This window comes from Apiospora kogelbergensis, assembly GCF_038363985.1.
Source record: "Apiospora kogelbergensis strain CBS 113332 chromosome Unknown utg000001l_segment0_segment0, whole genome shotgun sequence".
In the NCBI taxonomy this organism is placed as follows: domain Eukaryota; kingdom Fungi; phylum Ascomycota; class Sordariomycetes; order Amphisphaeriales; family Apiosporaceae; genus Apiospora; species Apiospora kogelbergensis.
This window is the reverse complement of record NW_027117418.1, coordinates 1727937-1749626: the sequence shown is the minus strand read 5'-3', so window position 1 is coordinate 1749626 and position 21690 is coordinate 1727937. Positions and strand designations below refer to the sequence as shown.

Sequence of the window (21690 nt, the reverse complement as noted above, 5' to 3'; positions counted from 1 at the left end):
CTCAATCAGGAGCAAATTCACGAGTGTATGAGTGTCGCCAAAAGATGCAGAGCTTGATGTGAGATATGCACGACAAAACGTACAGCAACGGTCTGGCTCCGCTTTCATAACCTTTAAGTGCTCATGGATCACATATGTTCGCATGCACGAAAGATGACTTGGATGCATATCAGATTGTTTGACAGCGTCCTTTGAAACTGTTTGAATGCGCTCAGGAAAAGCCTGGGCAACCCTGGGAATAATTTGGTTCATGGGCCTCTTCCGCATACGGACAAGGTCTCGGATATCACAAGTCCTTGCAAGGCCAGAGGTTCAGGGGATGGCAAATATCAAAATGTCAACACTTGCTTCAGGACACATGAATCGCAACCATGATCGAAAATTCAACAGCAAACCTATTCTTTCTATCTATAGATTGATTGAAACACTGAATATTTTATTCCCCCGACGGCAAACCTGCCTGGTTCCAGCATCGGCATAACATGACTTAGGGGACGAGGTGCGGAACGGGGGACCCTTTAGGGCTGTTTATACAACAAAATACTTATTGGAACATGACTCGAGGCGTGGATAATGTGTCGGGATCGGTCCCAAGCACCACAACACGATTCAACTGAATGCCTGCCTCATCCATCAGCACTTGCAAAGGTTTGCCGTCTTTCTTTTTGTCTCGCCGCGGGGACTCAGCAAACCGTTCCGTAGCCCCGGTAATTACAACGATGCCGCCATCACCACTGTAGTAGCGAAAATGCAATCCAAGTCGACTCACACCGCCATCTAGCGAAACCCCGTCGTCCACATAGAGCTCCCCCTCGGCTTCCGCGCCGCCATCAACGCCATCACCGCCCGACTTCTGATGGAGACCGGGGGCAACTAGCAGCTCGAATCCCTTCTTGCGCAGCTCCGTCGTCGTGTTGGCAGACTCGACTCGCATGGGTACCACACAGCCGCCGCGCACATGCAGTGGGATGCGGTCGAACGGAACGTCGCGTATGAGGACTGGCTGTCCACCGCCGCGCCCGTGCACCGCCTTGCCCGTCTCTAGCTCGTAGAAAATGTCGTCGGGGAGGTAGAGACTCACGTCGTCCGCGTCCGCGTTGGTGACGGGCGACACCAGGATGCAGGAGCCGAAGAAATACTGCAGGTCGATGCCGTACGTATGGGTATCGTCGGGGTACAGGTACCAAAGCGGGTTTATGGATGGCGTGCCGTCTTGCGACTGTCGCTGGAGGGCCGTATACAGATAGTCGAGCAGGCGGTAGCGGAGGTCGATAGCGTACCTCGCCGCTGAGGCGACGAGGGGGCGCCGGTAGAACTCCTGCGGCGGTGCCTCGTCGTGGGCGTGGTTTCGGAAAAACGGAGAGAAGGCGCCGAGCGTCGTCCAGCGCGCGCAGAGCTTGTCCGAGGGGCTGAGCTTGAAGCCGCAGACATCGCTGCCCACCATCGGGATCTGGAAGATGGAGGCAAACCCTAGGAGCCCCGCGATGGACGAGCGGTAGTGGTCCCACCGCGACGCGTTGTCACCCAGCCATTTCTGTACGTAGCGGCCGGCGCCGGCGAATGTGCTTCGGGTAATAATGAATGGCTTCAGACCCGGGTTCCTCTTGAGCATCGCTTGATGTGTTACCATTCCCATCATTACGCCATACAGGTTGTGGATGTCGTACTCTAGCATCCCATTTGCGTGCACTATATTAGTCGGTACGGTAAGGTCGCTTATCTCCCCTGATGGCCCTCCGTTGTGAATGCCGTAAGGGGGGTGGAGGAGATCCTGTTGATCATCACCCCAATCTCGAGAGTCAAGAACTTGTTGCGGCCCATGATTCGCTGCGAAGGTTGCGACTGTTTCTTGAAACCAAGGGTTTCCGAGTCTGTATGGGGGATGTTCGAGACCTGAAGTGTTAAAATCTGGCAGAGCCCGAGGTGGCTCGCGCAAAGGTGGTGGGTCAGGCGGAACCCCTATTCTCTTTGCCTCGCCAGATGGATCCAGGCAAGGGTATCTACACATGCTGGCTGGCTCGTTCATATCAATCCAGATCCCGTCGATGTCAATACCTGTCTCGGAGTCGAATGCATCCCTTATCTGCTCCTCCCAGTAAGTACTTGCATTGGGATGGAGCCAATCCGGGAATACCGTGACGCCTGGCCAGACAACGCCTCTGAAGTACTCGGAATCGGGCGTTTTGAGGAATACATCCATCTCCACGCCTTTGTCGAAAGCGGGATAAGGCCAGTCCGCAACCGCGGGATCCACCATCAACATGTATCGTTGTTGGCGGTCATGGAGGTGCCGGACGATATCCCTCATTCTCTCTATGGGAAAGCGCTCCTGGTCAAGAGAGAAAACCCTCCGGTGGTCCATGTAATCTATGTCGGTCCACATCGTTTCTAAGGGGATTCCAGAGGTCGAGTAGTTTGAGATGACCTCTGCCACCTCGAACCAGTCTTGGTATCCGAACTTGCATTGATGGAACTGTAGAGCAGGTGAGCATATTTACTTCCGTGGGCATTCAAGGTTCGGTGATAGAGAGGGAACTCACACCTAGACTCCAGAAGGGTATCATAGCCGGGGTTCCAACGATCAAGGCATATTGTCGCGAGACATCCACCGGACTGGGACCAGCAAGGAAGAAAAAGTCCAGGTCACCACCTGTCAGTATGTATTCGATCGAATCATTTGCCTGGTCTTGGCCATACTTGTTCAGATTGATATCGGCGCCGTTGTAATTCCGGAGAAAGACACCATGGGTGCCACTTTGTCGCTGCTCGAAGTAGACCGGGTGGCTACCGTAGAGATTCTCGCCGTACGGGACGCCATCTGAGTCACGATTCCACATAGTCCTCGTGTAGTTGTCTCCAAACGGGAGTCGGAAGCTGTCTACGTGCTCGCCTAAACCATAAAGGTTGGGCTTGGGAGGTAGCCGCGAGCTGAGGCGGATATACTGAGGCTCGAAGACTAGCGAGCCCCCGGCGGTGTCGAACAGGACATCGCCAGTGTCCTTCCTAGTCACCTGGAAGGAGAAGGGACTTTCTTTGTAGTCAAATACCAGAAGTGAGCTCTCGCGCGATACACGTTCGTCAGAGGTAGGAAGCGGCAGCACATCCTCGGAGACGAGTGGTTTCTTATGGTCACTGCCGGCGGCGTGTATCAAGACGCGAAGACGAGACTCTGGTTAAGTTGGTCAGTTATCAACGGCAGGCCAGCACACAAATATGTATACATTTCCGAACACTGGTACAACCAGGATAACGTACCGGTCTGATACTCGACACGAATTCCCAATTGTGGCAGGTCGGGTCCGAATATGGAACAGCCAGGACCGATCAGATGCAATTCGGCTTGGAATGATGACGGGTCCCTGACGGCCTTCGAGGCAGAATAGCCCGGGCAGTTATCTGGGCGCGCATATACCCCTATAAAGGAGCAGTATAAAGCAATGCATCGCCCAAGAGAAGACATGTCTACGGTGAATCCCTATCATAGGCGAAGCGACCCTCATTCCGAGACAGTCAATTGTCCGTAAGCCCCAGTGTGGGCGTGTTTCATCGTCGCCAATAAGGCTGAAGGCCTCGGTTTATTGAATGTCGATCAAATCTGTATTTATATCTCGAACGACTGCTAGTTCGGCTCTTTCGGACTTTGGTGCGTTGCGGGGAAGGTTGCAGTCCCAATTGCTCAGATGCGGACGGTCTTACCACTCACTGCCTCCTTGGCGGTTCTTTTCCAGCAAATCTCCCATGCTATAAAACCGATCCTCCTTGCCTGCCTGCCTGGCGCCTGCAGGCTGCCGTGGCCAGCGGTTAGCGTGGATAAGAGGCACACCTTCTTCTGCACCTTCCTCGACTAAACCCCTGCATGCATCATATCATGCGGCAGTCGCCGATGTACATACAGAGCATGGTCCCCAACAGCTGCAGGAAGGAAGGATCCAACCTCTCGCCCAGGCGTGGGAAAATCACTCGAACTTTCCTAGAGTCCTCATGATTCTTCGCACGCGAAACTGCGCCTCCCTGCTTCGTGCCCAACATGACACGCGTGCGAGATCAGTCAGTGCAACAGCCGTCGCGAGCTTCTCGCGGGTCCAAGGGAGCGACTAGCGATCCCTCGGTTGGGTTGGTCATTCTTCACGGCGAGGCTGAAGACACAGGAGGTGGAGTCAAATGCGAGTATGTCCAAACACTTCTCACTATGCCAAAACGATTACGGAAGACGCTTATCAATGATTGATTTAGCATCATCACAATACACGGCCTCACCGGGCACTACATGAAGACATGGACAACCGAAAGCGACGTTTGCTGGCCTCAAGACCTGTTGCCCAAGATGACCTCCCGTCTGGGAGTTAATCGGATAATGACCTTTGGTTATGCAGCAGGCCAACATGGCACCAAAGTCGATCTAGACGTGGAGGATGCCGCCTGGAAACTTATACATGGCTTGGAGAGAATCAGAACAACCACAGAAGTATGTGCTTTAGTGTCTGCTCCAAAGATGATGAAATGTTGACAGATTGGAAGCAACGAAACCGCCCCCTTATCTTCATCGTCCACTCACTAGGAGGCTTAGTGCTCAAGAAGGTCTGTTACATTCGGGTAACAGTCGACTCTGAGAACATGGTGTTGACCTAAGTATAGGCTCTCATCATCAGCAACAATGCGTTGTCACTGAGACACCTTCTCTGGTCTGTCGAGGGCGTCGTCTTCCTGGCAACACCTCACCGTGGCAGCGCTATGGCTGATGTTGCTGACAAAATAATTCGGTTTACGAATGTGTCAGGCACACCACAAAAATTCGTCAAAACTTTGAAACAACGATCCCCTGAGCTGTCAGTACTTCCAGTGCCGATTCTTTTCTTCGTCTGACTTAGTACAGTTTCTCCGTAGCTGAAGAATTCCGACAGATCGTGAATCAACGAAGACTCCCGGTGGCCAGCTTCTATGAATTGCACAGCTTCAAGGCAATTCCATGTATGAACTTCATAGTAAGTTATGTAATCCATGTAGAGTAATGCTGCGAGAATGCCGTTATTGTTCCCATTGCTGACAGGTATTCGCAGGTAGTGACGAAAGATTCAGCCGTACTTCACATTCCAAGCGAGAAACTATATGGAGCTGAGCGAAACCACCGAAACATAGCGCATTTCGAGGACGTATACGATGAGGTGTTCCAACAAGTTGTGGATAGCATCGAGTTCTTCATGAAGAAAGGAACGGTTTCCAGCAATGCGCGTGTTTTCATTCCCTGGGACTGTTCAAGTCACTTCAAAGGCAGGCGAGATGTCTTGCAACAGCTTCACGAAACTTTCTTCCCACAACAGGACAATCCCAAAGCTGCGTTATCATATGCCAGTGGGAGACGACTTGCCATGATACATGGCGATGGGGGGCTGGGAAAGACAGAGGTGACTCTCAAGTATGCTCGAGAGAATGAATTTCGATACAGCTACATCTTCTTCATCGAGGCTACGAGTATCGAAACCATGAAAACCGAAATTGCCCAGGTTCATGAAAACCTGGGGCTCCCGAAAGATTCAGGCAGGGAGCTTCACGATCTACGTGCATTCCTGCGCGAAGAACAATCTTGGCTGTTGATCTTGGACAACGATAACGATTTTCTTGCCCTGAATTACCTCAAGCTTCCCGAAGTTGCCCACGGTCATATACTCATGACGTGCAGAAGTCGTGAGAATACCACGGACCCCAGGGTCAGCAAAGTCATTCATTTGCCTCCTCTGGAGAAACAAGCAGCCAGAGACTTGCTCTTTTCGAGGGCAGGCATCTCTCTTGCAGAAAGGGCGAAGATGGAAGACGGCGCAACGTCTCTAATCGATACCCTAGGGTACATTCCAGCAATGGTTGAAAACACCGCTGCATACATGGTTTCATTTCAAGCAGACATGCAGACGTGTCTAAAACTGATGCGCCATCGCAAATCGCGCCGTGGTATAATGGGATATCATGCGGCTTCCTCAAGATACAAGCTGTCTGCTGAATCGCTCTTCAGAATCCGACTTGACAGCCTGAAAACTCAGCAGCCAAATGCGTATCTTCTTCTGTCATCGTTAGTATGGCTAGACAGAACTAAAACCACCACGTCCTTTTTCCCAAGGGCCACGGAAAAGCGACGACGGTGGGCTGTCAATGGAGAACCGGAATATCGCCCGGCACGTTCGACTTTTGTCCCGCAGGAGCTCATTGACTTGGTCAGCGGTCCAGAGTTTTCAGTTGCTATGAACAACCTTAAATCGTCTTCGTTGATTGCCCGTGATGAGGTATTCGACCGTTCAGCAGGCTCCAAAGACTCTATAGTGTTGCACCCGTCCCTGTACCAATTTCTCCGCGACGTAACATCACAGGATGATGCAGCTAAAGCACTGTCTCCGGCTTTGACCATGATCGCTCATGCTCACCCGATTCTCGAGGCAGGGTTGGAAAAGTCGTAAGTAGCTTGCCGAGTTGGCCACCTTCAAGTTTACAACTGACATCCAGCAGAATTCCTTTAAAGCGGCAAATGACTTATCAGGTACACCAGTGTCTTCGTAACATCCAGGAGCTTGGAACAAACACTGCGGACCTCCTGAAAGCATTCCAGAGTTTCTGGGGTCTCCGCTATAGCGAATTCTGCGAGGCTATGGCCGAGGTACTCCTCGAAGCTGTAGGCAACTATGGTGATAATGATGAGATGGACAAGAGACTAATCACGCTTGTCGAGTCTATGTTGCGGGACTCGAACAGTGTTTACCTCCATGCCCGTCTCTGGTCTAAACGACTTCCATTGGAGTATTACAAACCGGGGAATCTATATGGAGGTTGCGCAGCTGCAGACAAATTTCTAGAGTCTCTTGACACACGAAACGACCGGCAAGGCTGGACAAACAGAGATAACGCTGAGGTCGGCATCCTGCGAGCTCTCACTGTCGAATATCGTCCTCAGGAACCAGGCTTATCTCCGCGTCAGACATGGGAGAAGCGAGCCGAGTACATTGATACATGGCAACCGCTGGACGTAGCGTCGCCCTCAAGCTTGGAGCGCTACGTTGTCGGCCTCGGCGTGCGCATGCGAGGCAAGCTGGCCAAGGACTTCGGCCAGTACAAAGAAGCATACTTTGATCTTAAGGAGTACTGCGAGGGATACTCCGAGCGTGGAAGCCGCGAGGAAGGTTGGGCCATTGGCGACTTTGGACTCCTGGTGGTGGAGCTGGAAAAGGCCGCGCTTGCAGACGGCAATAAGAAGACCGACGAGATTCTAGCCGATCTCGCGAGCCACGGTATTAGCTTCGGAGGAGAGAAGGTGTCACTGGCCGAGGGCGCCCGCGCTTGTGATATTTCGGCATATGTTCTGTCGCGAGCGATCGATAGCCGTATGTTCGAAAGGGGCTACCTTACGCCCGAGGCTCGCCGGAACGTCAAAGATAGTGATATCGTATGGCTGGAGATTATTCACGCCATGACTCTGGTCCACCAGGGAGAACATGCCCCGCAGCGCTTCGAAGCGGCAGAGAAGGAACTAACTATACTGAGCAGTCGGTTTAAGGCGATCGAGGCGGCGGGAAGCTCTTGGTATGATGAGCAGATCCGCCACTTTGCCATAAAATGCAGCTTGGCTCAGGTGTCTCATCTCCAAGGTGACTGGCCAGAGGCACAACTCCGATGGACCGAGGCCATCGATTTCGGAGTGGAGAGAGTCAAGGATTGGAAAGGTCAACATTACTACATTGAAGTGGCCAGATACAGCCTTGCTGATGCGCAATGCAACGCGGGCATAGATGCCAGAGTTGTTCTGACCCCACTGATCGATACGATCAAGATCCTCAAAGGGAAGCGCGTTACTTGGCTGCTAGGTTTGGGTACCTTTTGGCTGGATTTGATGGAAGAATATCTGAAACCTCAGAACGAGGCGGCGTCGACGCTGGGTGGCGAGGACTCGGTTGAAGACAAAATGACTGCCATGTCGGTCATTATACGTGACTTGTGATTTGCTGTGATATATTTCCTAGTTACGATTTGTCATGTTATTTTTGCCGGGCGCTAATGATGGATTGGTGGATTGGTTTCAATATCATGGCAGGAAGTCGCTTTTGAAAGAACGATTCTACTTGATCTATGAGCTTAATGATCATACCATTATCTGTTCTTGCATGCAAGCGCTCGTCCAGAACGCGTATTGGATAAAAGCGGCCCAGACCCCCTTTTAACTGCGTACGCATTTCTCTATCTCACTCATTTTGATACTCTCGCATTCTGGTACCATTTCGTTATAAAAAGATGAATTATAGGGTCGTTTTATTCCCTCACCTCACCCCGCATTGGTACACTATTCATATCAAATCCCATCTCAAACGGCCGTTTCGTCCTTGATTTCCACATCATCCTCGTCGGCATCGCCCGCCGCAGCAGACGGCTGATCGTAGCCCATCTCCTGTTCCTCGCTGACGGGCTCGAGCACCTCGACGGCCTGGGCCGCGGGGAGACCTCTCTCCTCGCGCAGCTGCTGGACCTTGGCCTTGGTCATTTCGAACACGTACTGGCCCAGATGCTCGACGCCTTCCATGACGGCCTCACCGGGGACCGCGTCCGACTCCTCGGACCCGTCCGCCAGTAGCGGCCGCTTCGAGGGCCACAGCTCGCCCGTCGCCAGCGCCAGCTTGTCCGGCCGCGAGAGTAGGAGCTCGAAGGCGGGTTTCAGCTCGTAGCAGGCTTCGAACACTTCGCGTCGGCCCAGGATGTACAGACCCAGCCGCGCACGCGACAGTGCCACTGTGAGGCGGCGAATGTCGCGCAGGTATCCGACACGGCTCGTGCGGGTGAGTGAAAGAATGATATCTATTCATTTGGTCAGCCTTCTAATTCCCTGGTTCTTAATTGCACTAAGCGGAATCAAAAATTACTTACAGTCGTTCTGCTCGCCCTGGTATTTGTCGACCGTGGTCACGATCTTGGGCAAACCGAAAATGGCATTCTTTCCACAGCGATGGCCCAGCACATCTTTGATGAGGGCGCGCTGTCCGGCGTAGGTGGTAAGGATACTGATCTTAGAGGCAGGATATCCAAGAAGGCGCATGTATTGGTAGATGGCGACAGCGTACTCGGCCTCTCCGAGATTCTGGATAAAGTGTGGCGTCGGCTCCATTTCTCCGCGGCCCTTGTAATCAGGCACGTTGATGAATTGGTAGTCGAACTTGAAACCAGCATTGGCCGCTTGGAATTCGGGGAGTGACTCGACATGAGGCAGGTTGCCCAGGTTCGGGTATCTCCACGAGTACAGGGCGGCAATGGACGAACGCGCACGGCCTTGCTGGTCGAGGGTGATGACCGGGCTGCCGAGACGAACGAGACGGGAGAATAGGGATTGCTCGAGGTTGGCATATTGCCGGAAAGCGAGATTCTGGATGACGGGGGAGTTTTGGTAGTGGTCACCGCACAAGACAACTCTTTGTAGCGCCGTCTGGCCCTTCTTGGGTTTCTGCATCGCCAAAGGTATAAAGTTCTCAATCTCGGTGATCTGAGCTGCTTCTTCCATGACAACGTTGTCGTAACGGAATCCAAGGCTTGCAATTTCACTACGTCGCATGGCTGCGTGGGTTGATGTCATGGCCACGATGCGAGCTTCATTGGTCAGCAGGTAGTTTGCCTTATCTCGGTCTCGTCGAAGAATTTCAAATGGTAAGACGTCTGCCAGCTCAACAAAGATCTTGAATATATGATGATAACAGCCGCTCGCAACCTTCAAGGCTTCTTCTGGCGTCGCATCAGGCGAGAAAAGGGGCTGTGGTGCATCGGCGAAGTAGCCATGGAATGGGAACGCTTGGACGATGTCCGCGGAGGAGACATCCTCAGATTTGGTTGCATCGTTGAACTTCGCCCACGCTGGTAGGATGTAGACAGAGTTGAAATAACCAGCAGTCTCGGCTGAGTTGCCATGAGCGCCAGGCGCACCCATGCTTGCTGCCAAGCGGTTGACCTCGTGTAGATAACGGTCTCTGTTCTCAAGGAACGACTCCACACGGCCGTGCTTGCTGAAGTTGCTTTCTGTATCCAACTCCTCCTCGCCATGGCCCAAACGGAGCAGATGACGCTCGTCAATGTCCAAAGCCACAATCTTGGCAAAGAGCTGGTTCAAGGCTTGGTTGGAATGTGCGATGAGGAGTGTCCGCTGCTCAGGGAAATTATGGTAAATGTTGTTGATGATTTGAGTAGCAACATCCGTCTTGCCGGTTCCTGGTGGCCCGACTATCACTGTCAATCCGGGTTGGGTTCCTGACATAATAGCTTCAACCTGAGCCGCAGTGAACCGTACCGTGTTAAGTTTAGGGGCATCGATCGGATAAGGGCCGGTATTGGGTGGCTCATAGGTGGAGACTTTGTATGTCTCAACCTCGTCCTTCAGTACCGGCTCTGCATCCCTCCTCCTCTTCTTAGATGGTTTTGACTTGGGCTTCTCGGCCGCTTTGCCGACGTAGTCAAGCACATAGGGTGGCCCGAAACTACCGGTCACGTCGAACCCTGGCTCAACAGCCTTTCCTGGCATAGCCTCTACGAGATGCTGCCAATTCAAGAAGGTATCGCGGTAATCAACCTTGTCCAGGCGGTTGGGCAGGTTCTTGTACGTTGCGCTGGCCGGGTCTCCGTATCCAAGGAACACCTCATGCAACCATGAAGCCAGTGGGACTTCCGAAAGGGCCAGGCTCCGAATGGACTCCAAGACCGGCTTGAAGTTGTTCTCCCTGCCACTTCTTCGTATGACCAGGTTGATGCTTTCGTAGACATCCGGTTTGCCGTTTGATGCTCTATCCATGTCCTTTTTGTAGGTTGCGGGATCCAGCTTCAGCTGAATTCTTCGTGTAGGAGACCTACCGCCTTCCTGGAAATAAGCGGAAGGGTCTCGGATGTGCCGGCCTTTATCGTCCATGATGTGGACCACCTCGGCTGTTCTGACTGCCACCAAGCCTAACTTCTGAGCTTCCGATAGTTCTGAGACACCTCCGTTCATGGTCCCGTCGGAGGCAGATGCATCCACAGACACAAGGAACACGACGTCGTCAGGTCTTAGTGAATCCCATTCGCGACGAACTCTGTCACCTAGGCGCCTCACGTCGATCGAGATCTCTACTTTGACGGCTGATGGCTTGTCATCCCCAACCAGGGCCGGAACAACCTCCAAAATTGATGGTCTCGATACAGGCAGGGCCATTTTGGAGAAGCCTGCGAAGTTGGTTTCCCCTGTCCTTTTGACCTCGGGTCGCAATCGCTTCAGAGCATCTTCGATATCTCTTCTGATACCGTAGAAAGCCTCATATCGATAAAGGGTCAACGACCGCCATAAGAAATCACCAACAGAGAGATACTGTAGGTTGAGCTTCGGGAGAGCAAGAGGCCGGGAGCCATCATAGCTTTCCGTGCCTTGCAGGTTGAACTCATAAAGGTCATTTTCAGTGGGAACAATGTTAGGGAGAGATTCCTGGAAGATACCGCGCTTCTCAAATGTCGAGAGCAGGACTTCCATCATGAATACTCTATTAACTGCTATCGAGGCTGATGCAGGGTACTCGGTCCGCAGCTCGAGAAGGCGCGCGAGCTGGAATATCTCTTCGTCACTCAGGGGTTCAAGCAGACCCTTGAGCTCAGGCCTCTTATCGATCGACCCGTAGTTAGAAAGGGCTAGCACGGCCAGTTTCTCTTTGAAATGTCTGAGGGCTATGCGCTGTAGCTGTGCTAGTGAGGCGCAATGGCGTTCATATGTCTCGGAGCGACTCATTTGAACACCGGTTTGGTCTTCAATGTTGAAATAGCTGTAATGACGCAGGAGCCGCACCTGCTCACGCAACAGCCGGTTATCCTCATCGTGGTACATGGGCGCGAAGGCCAAGGCAACCAACAAGTGGAGGTCCTGGAGTAGGTGGTTGACATAACGCCTGGTAGGCAATTGGCTTTGCAGGTCGGTAATTAGCTCGAGGAAATGCTCGGCATATATTACATGCTCCTTTTTTCTCTTGGGTTCGTGAAGCAAGGCCAGAAACTCAAGAGTTAGGGTATAGAGCCATGCCCTCTCGAAGCGTAGGCGGGCTTTCGTCTCTTCGTCGGCCGAGTCGTATCTTTTGGCGGCAGCTCTCCATGCTTTCCTCAGGTGGGGTGTTTTCTCCAGGCCATTGTCTCTCTTGGTCTCGGTGGACAGGTTGTGCCAGATGGAGATGGAAACCAGGGGCGCACATTCTTTTCTGACGATACCACAGTCCAAGCTCTGGAAGGCGTTGATAATGAAGGATAGCAGATGTGTCCGTAAAGGCAAAGACAGGGTGCGGTCGAGGGTCATGGAGAGTATACGTCGGAAGAGGGTGGAGAAATCGAGAGGACGATTCTCGAAGATGGACCAGGTCTCGAGGTGTTCGCGTGCCTTGACATTGGTGATCAAGGCGATCAGCAACACATGGAAGTTGGAGGCATCGTCCGAGTAGCCGGGCCAAAGGTAGCTCTCGAGGATCTGCAGGCCTTCCAAGACCAACAGGGACTTATACTGGAAAGCCTCCTTCTCCAGAGCATCCCAGATTTCGCGTTTCAAAACATCGTCCTTGACCTTGACCTTGGTCGCCTTCTTGGTGGTCTTGAGCCAGTGTTGTTTCGCTAGTTGGGCAAACTCGCTGCCGCCCTCGATATCGGCGGCGGTTGGGCGAGCAGTGTCGGCTTTCTTCTGGGCGGCCTTGGAGTCGCCGGCCTTAAGCCGCTTCGCAGTCGGCATGGTGGCAGGTATGATCGATCATGTAGGCGAGGCCGGTGTGATCGCGGGTTCTGACCAACGGATGCGACGCGCTGCCCCTGTTCTTCGTCGTTGCTTGCTTGGGTAAGGAATAAACAAAGCAGCAGCAACAGCAGGCTACATGCAAGTTGCGTCGCGATGGACCTTGACTTTTGGTTTTAGGCTTTCTTTAGCCTAGGCAGTTCAAGCTCTTGATTTATTTTTTGTGGCGCTGCTCGAGCTGAGCTGAGGTTCTGAGTGGACGGACTGGAATGTCTGTTGGTCTGATGTGTGGCGTAGCAGCTAAAGTTCAGACTTGTTGTTGTTATCCGGCTTCTGTCCAGCCTGCTGGCCTGCCAGACCCCGTAAATCCAAGCGTTTCCAGCTCCACAGTGCAGGTACCTCACTAAACCCACGCCTGGCATCGGCGGTCAAGCGCGGCAGACCGACGCCCTGGGCTCTTTCTTTGGCGACAATTGGGCCTGCCGTCTGGCTAGCTGTCGCGCATTGATGGAATTGTAGCTCGACTCTCTTGCATCTTGCGTCTTGCATAGAGAAACGAGAGACGCAAAGAGAGAGCTTCGCCCAACAACACACGAACAAAGAGCCTCTCAGCATTCAACACCCCCTGCCCTGCATTGCATTGCAACCGTGTCGCAAAGCACTCAGTAACATGGTATAACACCAACCTACCGAGCGACATTCTTCCATCTAGGTGATACATCGCAACATCACCGCCGCCTCGTCGACGGCTGGCCAGCATGTCTTCCGCCCCAATCCTCGACATTGGTGTGCCACAGGCCGCGGCCTTCTCGCAAGCCTTGCAGTCTGCCCTCGAACACGCCCGCGAAATCAAGACGTCAAATGCCATCGAGCCTGCCCTCAGCCGAGCCGATTTCAATGACCTATTCGCACAATTGCCCACCATCTTCCCTCTTGACGATGACGAAGATGCCTCTGCTTCCGAAGCCAAGGCCAACGATGGCAAGACTGTCGACCCGAGAAAGAAGCGCCAATACGACGTGGTCGAGGTCGTCGCGCGCAACCATTTCAGCACCCTCGTAGCCTCGACTTCTGTCGACCAACCCGAGTTCGTCAACATGTGGAATTTACTCGACATTGTGACGGCCTTGACCGATAACGAGAATTGCGACCCCTCGCTTACGCTTTCCTTGGTCGAATCGCTACTCGACAGTCAGACCATCAAGGACTGCCGTGTCACATTTGACTACCTTGAGTCGCGCCGTGAGCGCTTGAACGCCGTCCCCAAGCATTCCAGTTCCAAAAAGCTGGTCATGTTGCGCTTCTGCAACGAATTACTGCGCAGGCTTTCGCGTGCCGAGGACATTGCTTTCTGCGGACGCGTCTTCATCTTTCTGTTCCAGGGCTCACCGTTGGGCGACAAGAGTGGCGTCAATCTGCGCGGAGAGTACCATACCGAGAATGTCACCACCTACGAAAAGATCCCTGCCAAAACAGAGGGGGCAGCAGACAAGATGGATGTCGACTCATCGGCTGAGGCAACCAAGGATGATAAAGATGGAAAGAGCACTGGGTCCAAGGCTGTTACCTTTGATGCAAGGAATCGACCTGTTACCGAGAAGGAGAAGCCACTGGACATGGATACTCTGTATCCCATATTCTGGTCGCTGCAGGAGTACTTCAGTCAGCCCACAAAGCTGTTCGATACCCAGAACTTCACCAAGTTCAAGTCAGCGCTGGAAGCTACAATTGTTGCCTTTGAGTCGGTTACTCAGGGTCAGAAGGGCGTGAAAGCTACGGACGACACTAAGGATGCGTCTAAGAAGCGGAAGCGGTTCGAGGCCAATTCCAATGACAACAGCAACTTCAATCCCAAATATTTGACTAGTAGGGACTTGTTTGAATTGGAGGTAAGTATTCCCTTCTCAGCACCTGCGAACCTGTCTCTGACTGTCATCTAGATCAGCGATTTGTTCTTCAGGCGCCACATTCTCATTCAAGCCGTCATCGTCTTAGACTTTATCCGGTCTTTGACAGCTAATGCCAGAACGAAATACGCCAACATCTCGAATCCAAATCGATCTGTCATGTATAGCGATAAGATTGTTAGCGAGGATGACGTAAGTCGCCCACGATGAGGCCCAATTTCTTCAGCTAACATGATCATAGGATAAATGGGCGGATTCTATAAAGAAAAGAATCAATGATTACATACTCAGCGGGCCTGACGGCCAGTACGTGCACCGTATCATCCAGTCAGTCACGTCGCGCGATAAGGGATGGACACGATGGAAGATGGAGGGTTGTCCACCAATATCAAAAAAGCCCCGTCACCCCTGAAGAGTTCAACGAAGCCCGCGCCGCAGCTAAGCGCATGGCTACAAGCAAGCGCTTAAGGCCGCATCCCATGGGGTCTTTGAACCTCGATTTCCTCAGAGAAGAGGACGGCGAAACGGCCATGGCCAAATTCAAAGATCCGGCGCGCTATCAGCTACCCGACATTATGGTTTTCAAGGCCAAGATAGCTGAGGATGACTTGAACCTCGACTTCGCCAAATCCGAAAAGGAAAAGACGGATATCCTTGAGGCCAAAGCGAGCAAAACCTGGAGAGCGCTGCGCCTTGCTAGGCGTTCTCGAATTTCTGCCCTGGATAAGGTTGACGACTGGCAAAACATTGATGCTATCTTCGAGGATCCAAAGGCGGTGACGGAAGAGCCCGAAGAGGAGGAGGAGGGCGAAGTCGGGCGCAAGCCTGACGATAAACGCCTGATTATCATCTCGGGACCCAGCGGAGCAGGGAAATCAGCCTTGATCTCGAAGCTGCTGGAGAGGCAACCCCGCGTGTTCAAGAAGCTGGCCGTACACACTACAAGGAAGCCGGCGGAAGGGGAAAGCGATGGCGATGACTTCCAGTTTGTCGAGTCCGGGCCGTTCAATGCCCTGCTGGACGGGGACAAATTCTTCTCCTTCGTTACTCGAGAGGGCGCAGATTATGGCGCGAGCCGAGGCAGTGTTGATGCCATCGGCGAATCAGGAAGACACCCATCATCCAGCTGGACCAAGAGGGCGTCTACAGCGTGAAGGAGAATCTATACGACGCGCGCATTGTCTTCATTGCGCCGCCTGCTAGTGCCGAGTCCTTTGAGGCACGGTTACAGGCATCGGGCAACTATGCGGAGGACAAGATCCCTGGTCTGCTCAAGGCCGCGGCGGAGGAGGTCGAGCAAGTCAAGGCCGGTGACTCTTACGAGATTGTGGTGGTCAACGATGACCTGGAGGAGGCTTGCAAGACCCTCGAGGCGTTCATCTACGGTGATAGTAGTAGTGATCCGGTGCCGGAAGTCGAAATGACGAATGGCGTCAATGAAGAAGAAGCTGCGGCTGCCCGGGAGGAACCTCCAACGGCGGCCGCGGAAGACGATATAGCCATGAAGGACAATGACGACGAAATCGCCGCCCCTGCCCCCTGCCCCTGCTGCTGATACGGCTACGGCTGCGGCTGGCGAGGAGGCGCAGACGAATGACGCTGCCCCCAGTCGAGGCGTAGAAGGCACCGATTCCGCACACTCAATATCGATATAGCGCGGACGAGATCCCCACGGCCGAGGCTCCTATGCTTTTCTCCCGCAACACCACCACTGCTCCTGCTCCTTCCATAACTGGCGAGGCAATGCAGAAGACGAACAGTGCTGCTGCACAGATCGAGGCGTAGGAGGCACCGATTTCAGAGACTCAACATTGATATAGTAAGGACGAATTACTCGCAGCCGGGGCTCTTGTGTTCCTCTCGCGCGGGTGAGATGGCGATGATTCGATCCCGCCATATTACTATGTTTTTTTCTCCCACACACACAACCGCACAGTCAGCTAGCGGAGAATAGAGCGATGGGTGGCTCGGCGACCTTTGGCTTCTTTTGTAAGATCTAAGTATTGATTGTAAGAAAGGGGGGACACTAGAGTAGTCAATAAGATACCCAATAAGAATGAAAGAGAATAGCATATGTATGACATTCCTGATGGTCCCGTATTGCCAATTGCTTGACTTTGCTTATCGTCATCTTGGAGTCACCGGGCGTAAATCGAGGCATAGCGATGGGTTCCTACGCATGATAGGCGATACCTGGATGATATTCTCTTCAAATACAAATTACATCTGAGATGTTTGTGCCACGCTTCTACGAGTGATTGACCGGATGGGGTCTTCTCCAGTCACAGTCTGAAGCCGTTGCCGGCAATGCCTCAAACGCTATATACTCGCCTCTTCCCCGTACCTGGCTACCACAAGCAATCCCATACCCGAAGCTTCCATATAAAGGAGCCCCTCCATATCCCAGGGATCAGAGAAACACCTTGTGGTTTTTCGGATATCGGCGGAAAGGGGCAAGCAAATAAGGCATCCAAGAAAAGGGAAGAGGGAGAAAAAGATGCACCTCAGAAGGGGATTGAAATAGCGACCGCAGAGGGGGTTGAACCCTCTTGCCTCTATTTATAATGCGCATAAGAACACTACCGCTGTGCTGGGACTGCTTTGGGTTTGGGGGCCAGGGGCTGGGTGGCCTGGTCAGGATTCAAAGTTTGGCGATGCCATGGTTTGGAGACGACGTCGAACAGAAGCCCGAGGGGCTGAAAACCCAAGAGGAGGTATCGTTAAATGCCAATGGGGGTATCCCGATGTATGTGCGAGCGAATCTGCTACCACACATACAGAACCATCGTTCTCAATTTCCAAATGATATAAAGCCGTAATCGGGTCTGGATAGATATAATCCATCCCTCCGTCCAAAAGCATCCTGATCCACCCAATGCAATACGAATAGCCAGCAAAGCAAACAATATTCACCAACCTCCATCCATATTTATTTAGATATGCTGGATGGGATGTGACCAATCAGGCCAATATTGATCTCCCAAAGTGAAAAGACTCCCGCCCGTAAGTGGGTTTCCGTGAGACCCGAGTTGCTTTCCGACCCCTGGAGCACCCAAACATGAGACCCATACGAACCTGACGATGACGTAAACGCCTATCACATCCCGTAGTACAAGATGACGCCAAACCGAAGAAATGTGCAATATATGACAAGGTAGATCAGCCCGATAAATAATTCGTTATCTATTCAAAAGGGGATCGCGAGCTGGGACGTGGTTCGTCTCCCTTCACCGGAGGGTCCCCTCAGCCCATCTCCCCTTTCCGCCTCTACTTTTCCAGAGCGTCATGCGCCGTCCGATGTTGCCAAAACACACGCCACAGCAAAACAGCACGCTCAGCGTCCAGATGGTCATCTCGACGCTCTCCTTGGTGGCCAGGCCACCAAGCACGAGCGTACTGCCAGAACCAGGCTGCTGCTGGTTTGCATGCGCAGAGCTCGACGCATTGAGACCGCCGAACTCGGCGGCTCCGAAACTATTCCAGATCGACGATGCGCTGGCGGGGGCGGGCACCATGTCCGCCTTCAGGCCCGTCAACACGAGGGAGCCCGTGAGCCCTATCGCTGCCGAAAACAAGAAACCCGCCGGAGTGCCGTCAATCAGGTACCATAGAAAGGGGTTGACGAGGGCCAGCGTGAGCGACACCTGGAGAGTCGAGGTCCATGTTGATTTGCGCTAGAAGAAAGGAAAAATCAGTTATTAGCAATGCGCACGTACAGGGGGATCTTGGTCAACCGTTAAACGGCCCTTTTGACCAACCAAAATATGGGGGGTCTCTTTTTGATGGGTATTCAACGTACGATGGCATATACGATCCCAATGAATGCGCCGATGCCCCTAGCGACCAAGGCCCAATCCGTTGGAGACGCCGTCCCCTTTGCAGCCTCGCCAGCCTGGTCCAATGGCGACTCGTCATCCTCCACAGCGGAATCCTGCCCACACATATCCTCCCACAGGCCGTCGAACAATGGCAACAGCCCACCGAGTACGACGCCCGAAACACCCCAGAAGGCCATGTACCGCAGGTCATACGTGGTCGCCGAAGGCTGCTGCGTCACGTCCTCCATCTGGAACATCACGTCGTATTTCCGGCTGTCCTGGAATCGAGCCACCAGTGCGCCGTAGAGGATCCCCAGGCCGAACAGAAGCGCCGCCCTCAGCGCCAGATGGAACGCCATGACGGGCCTCGACAGCGATTCCCTCATGGGCGGCGGCGGGTGTTGTGAAGACCGCCGCCTCTCCATGTGCATATGTGCCGGGTTCTTTTGTAGGGCATAGGACAGGTCTTCCGCGTTGAGCGGCGCAGCCGTAGCGGGCGAATCCAATCCCCATAACGGCGTGCTCGGCTCGTCCTGTGTCGCAATGCCCCCCGAGAAACCGTCGCCCACCCCCGTCGTTGAGGGCGAATAGATACCGAATAGCGTCGAGCTCGTCAGGTTCTTAACCGACTGGGCGCGGCTGATGGTGCCGGAGCCGGAGCCGGAGCCTGTGGCATAAGCGCTGTCGTCGCCGCGGACACTGTGGAGGCGCGGGTTGAGCAGCTTCGAGTTCAGGAAGTCGAGGTTCAGCATGGCCGGGGTGTTGCGCGGGTGGGGGCTTGGCGGTTGCGAAGAGGGCTCTTCGTCTTGCGCCGCCACGGCGGTAAAGTTGACATTGAAGGGGCGGCGGGGGATCGGCCGGAGTATGGGAGGGCCGTCATTGCCTTGTGAATTCGACATGGTGGGTTACTGTGTAATCTGTATCTCGTTCTTTCGTTCTTTCCCTGCAGACCGCTATAACAACCGGGATTTCAGCTCGCCAGCAATGCTTGGGGGAAGATCGCAGTAGGTAAGCGAGTGCTGTGATGTCGTAGTTATATGGCAGTGAGCGCTCCGAAAAGCGGGTAGCGGTGGCTAGGTATAAAGATGTTGCTTTCACTCCAGTTTTATTTTCAATGGAGGGCCGCGGCTGAAGACAACAGACCAGAGTTGCGAGGGTTTGGCAGGTTGGTGGGTGCCGGGGGGTGCGCGGTTGGCGGATCGAAAGAGATCAAAGTCGCGTGGTCGGCTTGGCGTTCAAGGCGAGTCTCGTTTCGGAGGCAAAGAGGCTCGACCGCTTTGATAATCGTCCCAGTCGCAGCAGGAGTCGAGCAGTGAGGCAGCTCAATACTCAGTATGTTTCGTACATTCCCAGGTTCGAAGGGGCGAGAAAACTGGAGCGGAAGTCCCTGGATATTGCCCGTTTGACGTGATGGAGAAAGTAACCTATTACCTAAGGTTTAATTATACACAAAATCGTGGAACTTTGTATCCAGCGGTACAGCCAAGACGGATGTGGATGGAAGTAGAGAAACGAATACGCCGGACACACGTTGGTCGGTGTAACAATTCGAGAACAGCAGGGGGCAAGTAAGAGAGAGAGAGAGAGAGAGAGAGAGAGAAAGAGTAAGGGTAAAAATAAGAGGAAAGAAGGGGCGAGCAGCCGCTGTATGTTTTGCAGGCCTGAGATAATGTAGGTATGCCCTCGGTGTCGACGGTTGAGGAGACAGACACAGACACACATTCAGCCAGCGAATAAAAGCATGTCAATTGATTTGGGTGTGCAGGATGCTTTTGCTACGAGGTGCATGGCATGTACCACGCAAGCAACGTGTGTCCAGCCCTGTTCCGTCCCCGTCCAGCATGATCATGTTATGTTTCTCGTGTCTCGATCCGTTCGCAGCTGACCTGTCTGCATCACTTTTACGTATTGCTATTTGAAGGTATTCTTAGCTGGACCCCCCAGCTCGGGCCTCGACGACAGTTCGAAGGTCGCCCATTCTCGCTCTTGAGCCTTAATGACTAACATTGCCGTCCATTAATAAAAGGCAACGGTTGTCGGTGTCTCTGCCCAAAGACACGCGAGAGAGAGAGAGAGCTTCTTCATCTCTACTCTCTCTCACTCTCTCTCACACATTCTCTCTCACGGGAAGCCAAGTACCGGATGCACCAAATGCAGCAAATGCAGCAGTATCCACCACCAAAGCCAAGAACGTGACAAGGGGGGACGAGGTGGAGTCGTGTTTATTCGCGGTGCTCCATGGGCATAAATATGGACACAAGAAAGAGGGGAGCACTTGGAGAAGCAATAGGCAAGCAGCAAGGAGGAGGGAGGGAATGTCGTCCGAGACAACTTTCTCGCCAATTGGAAAATCCGGAATTGTAAAAGACTAGAAGACAAACGGCAGACGCAGACGAGCAAGAGTCAGCAGGCGCTAAAAAACCCGCCAACCCTGCCGTGTACCCACCCATTAGCCATGAGCAGAATCACATGCTTCAAGCATCCAGCTCTCCAGCTCTCGTTCTTGTGTATCCCTCTCTTGGCAAGGCCTCTTGACTGGCCAGCGACTCGAAACCGGTTGATCTTTGATCTGCGCCTCTTCTCGTTACCCCACGATCTACGTAGCAACTTAGTCTGGAGGAGGGGAAAGCAAACAGGAAGCACCTACTAATACAGCACAATGTATTTGCCCTCTTAACCTTAAAAATACCAACCAACCATGATGACGATGCTCTTGGAGGGTCATGCAGTTTGCTGTCAGCTACCACTCCCGATGCGATGCATGCAATCCATGCAATCCATCGTATGTCGCAGAGGTGCGCGTACAAGACATATTCGTCAGTCGAGCCAACACCCAATGCAACAACCGCTGCACAAATCACCCCGCTTGCAAAGGATTGTTCACCTTCCGTTCCTGACCGGTGGATCTCGCCCAGGCACGAGGTAGTCAGGTCGGATTGATACATTGATTGATTGATTGATACCCTCCGACCCTCCGGTGAGGATACTGGCTGTCAAATCTCGCTAATTGCCGGCTTACTCTTCAAATTACATTTACGATACATCTCTCATCCTCGCACCATTCTCGAACGTTTTGCCTCTACCAAAACCTCCAATTATCGTCTTTTCTGTGTTGCTTGGCTCGGCAGTACCCGCCAAGCCGGATTAGACTCGCTCCCGTCTGCACGACACGGTGGGAGGACATACGTTTTTTTGTTGGGTGTACCACGGCACGTTGGGCCCATTCGCAATT

The 21690-nt window shown here is 53.1% G+C and overlaps 5 protein-coding genes across 5 annotated transcripts; 2 read left to right on the top strand and 3 right to left on the bottom strand.

Annotated features, from left to right (window-relative positions):
* Window positions 1-544: 544 nt before the first annotated feature.
* PG998_000562 (uncharacterized protein) lies at window positions 545-3740 on the bottom strand (the record flags this gene model as incomplete). The annotated part of the gene is made up of 4 exons (XM_066867380.1): window positions 545-2473; window positions 2541-3169; window positions 3256-3414; window positions 3704-3740. The coding sequence occupies 4 exons, from the start codon at window positions 3738-3740 to the stop codon at window positions 545-547; spliced, it is 2754 nt and encodes a 917-aa protein (XP_066735795.1).
* A 287-nt stretch (window positions 3741-4027) lies between these two features.
* Window positions 4028-7975, top strand: PG998_000561 (P-loop containing nucleoside triphosphate hydrolase protein; the record flags this gene model as incomplete). Its single annotated transcript, XM_066867379.1, has 7 exons — window positions 4028-4167; window positions 4234-4465; window positions 4636-4826; window positions 4874-4982; window positions 5058-6061; window positions 6110-6439; window positions 6493-7975. 7 exons carry the CDS (start codon window positions 4028-4030, stop codon window positions 7973-7975), a joined length of 3489 nt encoding a protein of 1162 aa, XP_066735794.1.
* Window positions 7976-8335: 360 nt separating this feature from the next.
* On the bottom strand, window positions 8336-12733 carry PG998_000560 (intron-binding protein aquarius; the record flags this gene model as incomplete). The annotated part of the gene is made up of 2 exons (XM_066867378.1): window positions 8336-8823; window positions 8893-12733. The coding sequence occupies 2 exons, from the start codon at window positions 12731-12733 to the stop codon at window positions 8336-8338; spliced, it is 4329 nt and encodes a 1442-aa protein (XP_066735793.1).
* A 758-nt stretch (window positions 12734-13491) lies between these two features.
* On the top strand, window positions 13492-16195 carry PG998_000559 (nuclear matrix p84; the record flags this gene model as incomplete). The annotated part of the gene is made up of 5 exons (XM_066867377.1): window positions 13492-14622; window positions 14674-14832; window positions 14882-14946; window positions 14969-15725; window positions 15767-16195. The coding sequence occupies 5 exons, from the start codon at window positions 13492-13494 to the stop codon at window positions 16193-16195; spliced, it is 2541 nt and encodes an 846-aa protein (XP_066735792.1).
* Window positions 16196-17867: 1672 nt separating this feature from the next.
* Window positions 17868-19357, bottom strand: PG998_000558 (INSIG domain-containing protein; the record flags this gene model as incomplete). Its single annotated transcript, XM_066867376.1, has 2 exons — window positions 17868-18314; window positions 18440-19357. The coding sequence occupies 2 exons, from the start codon at window positions 19355-19357 to the stop codon at window positions 17868-17870; spliced, it is 1365 nt and encodes a 454-aa protein (XP_066735791.1).
* Between the last annotated feature and the right edge of the window lie 2333 nt (window positions 19358-21690).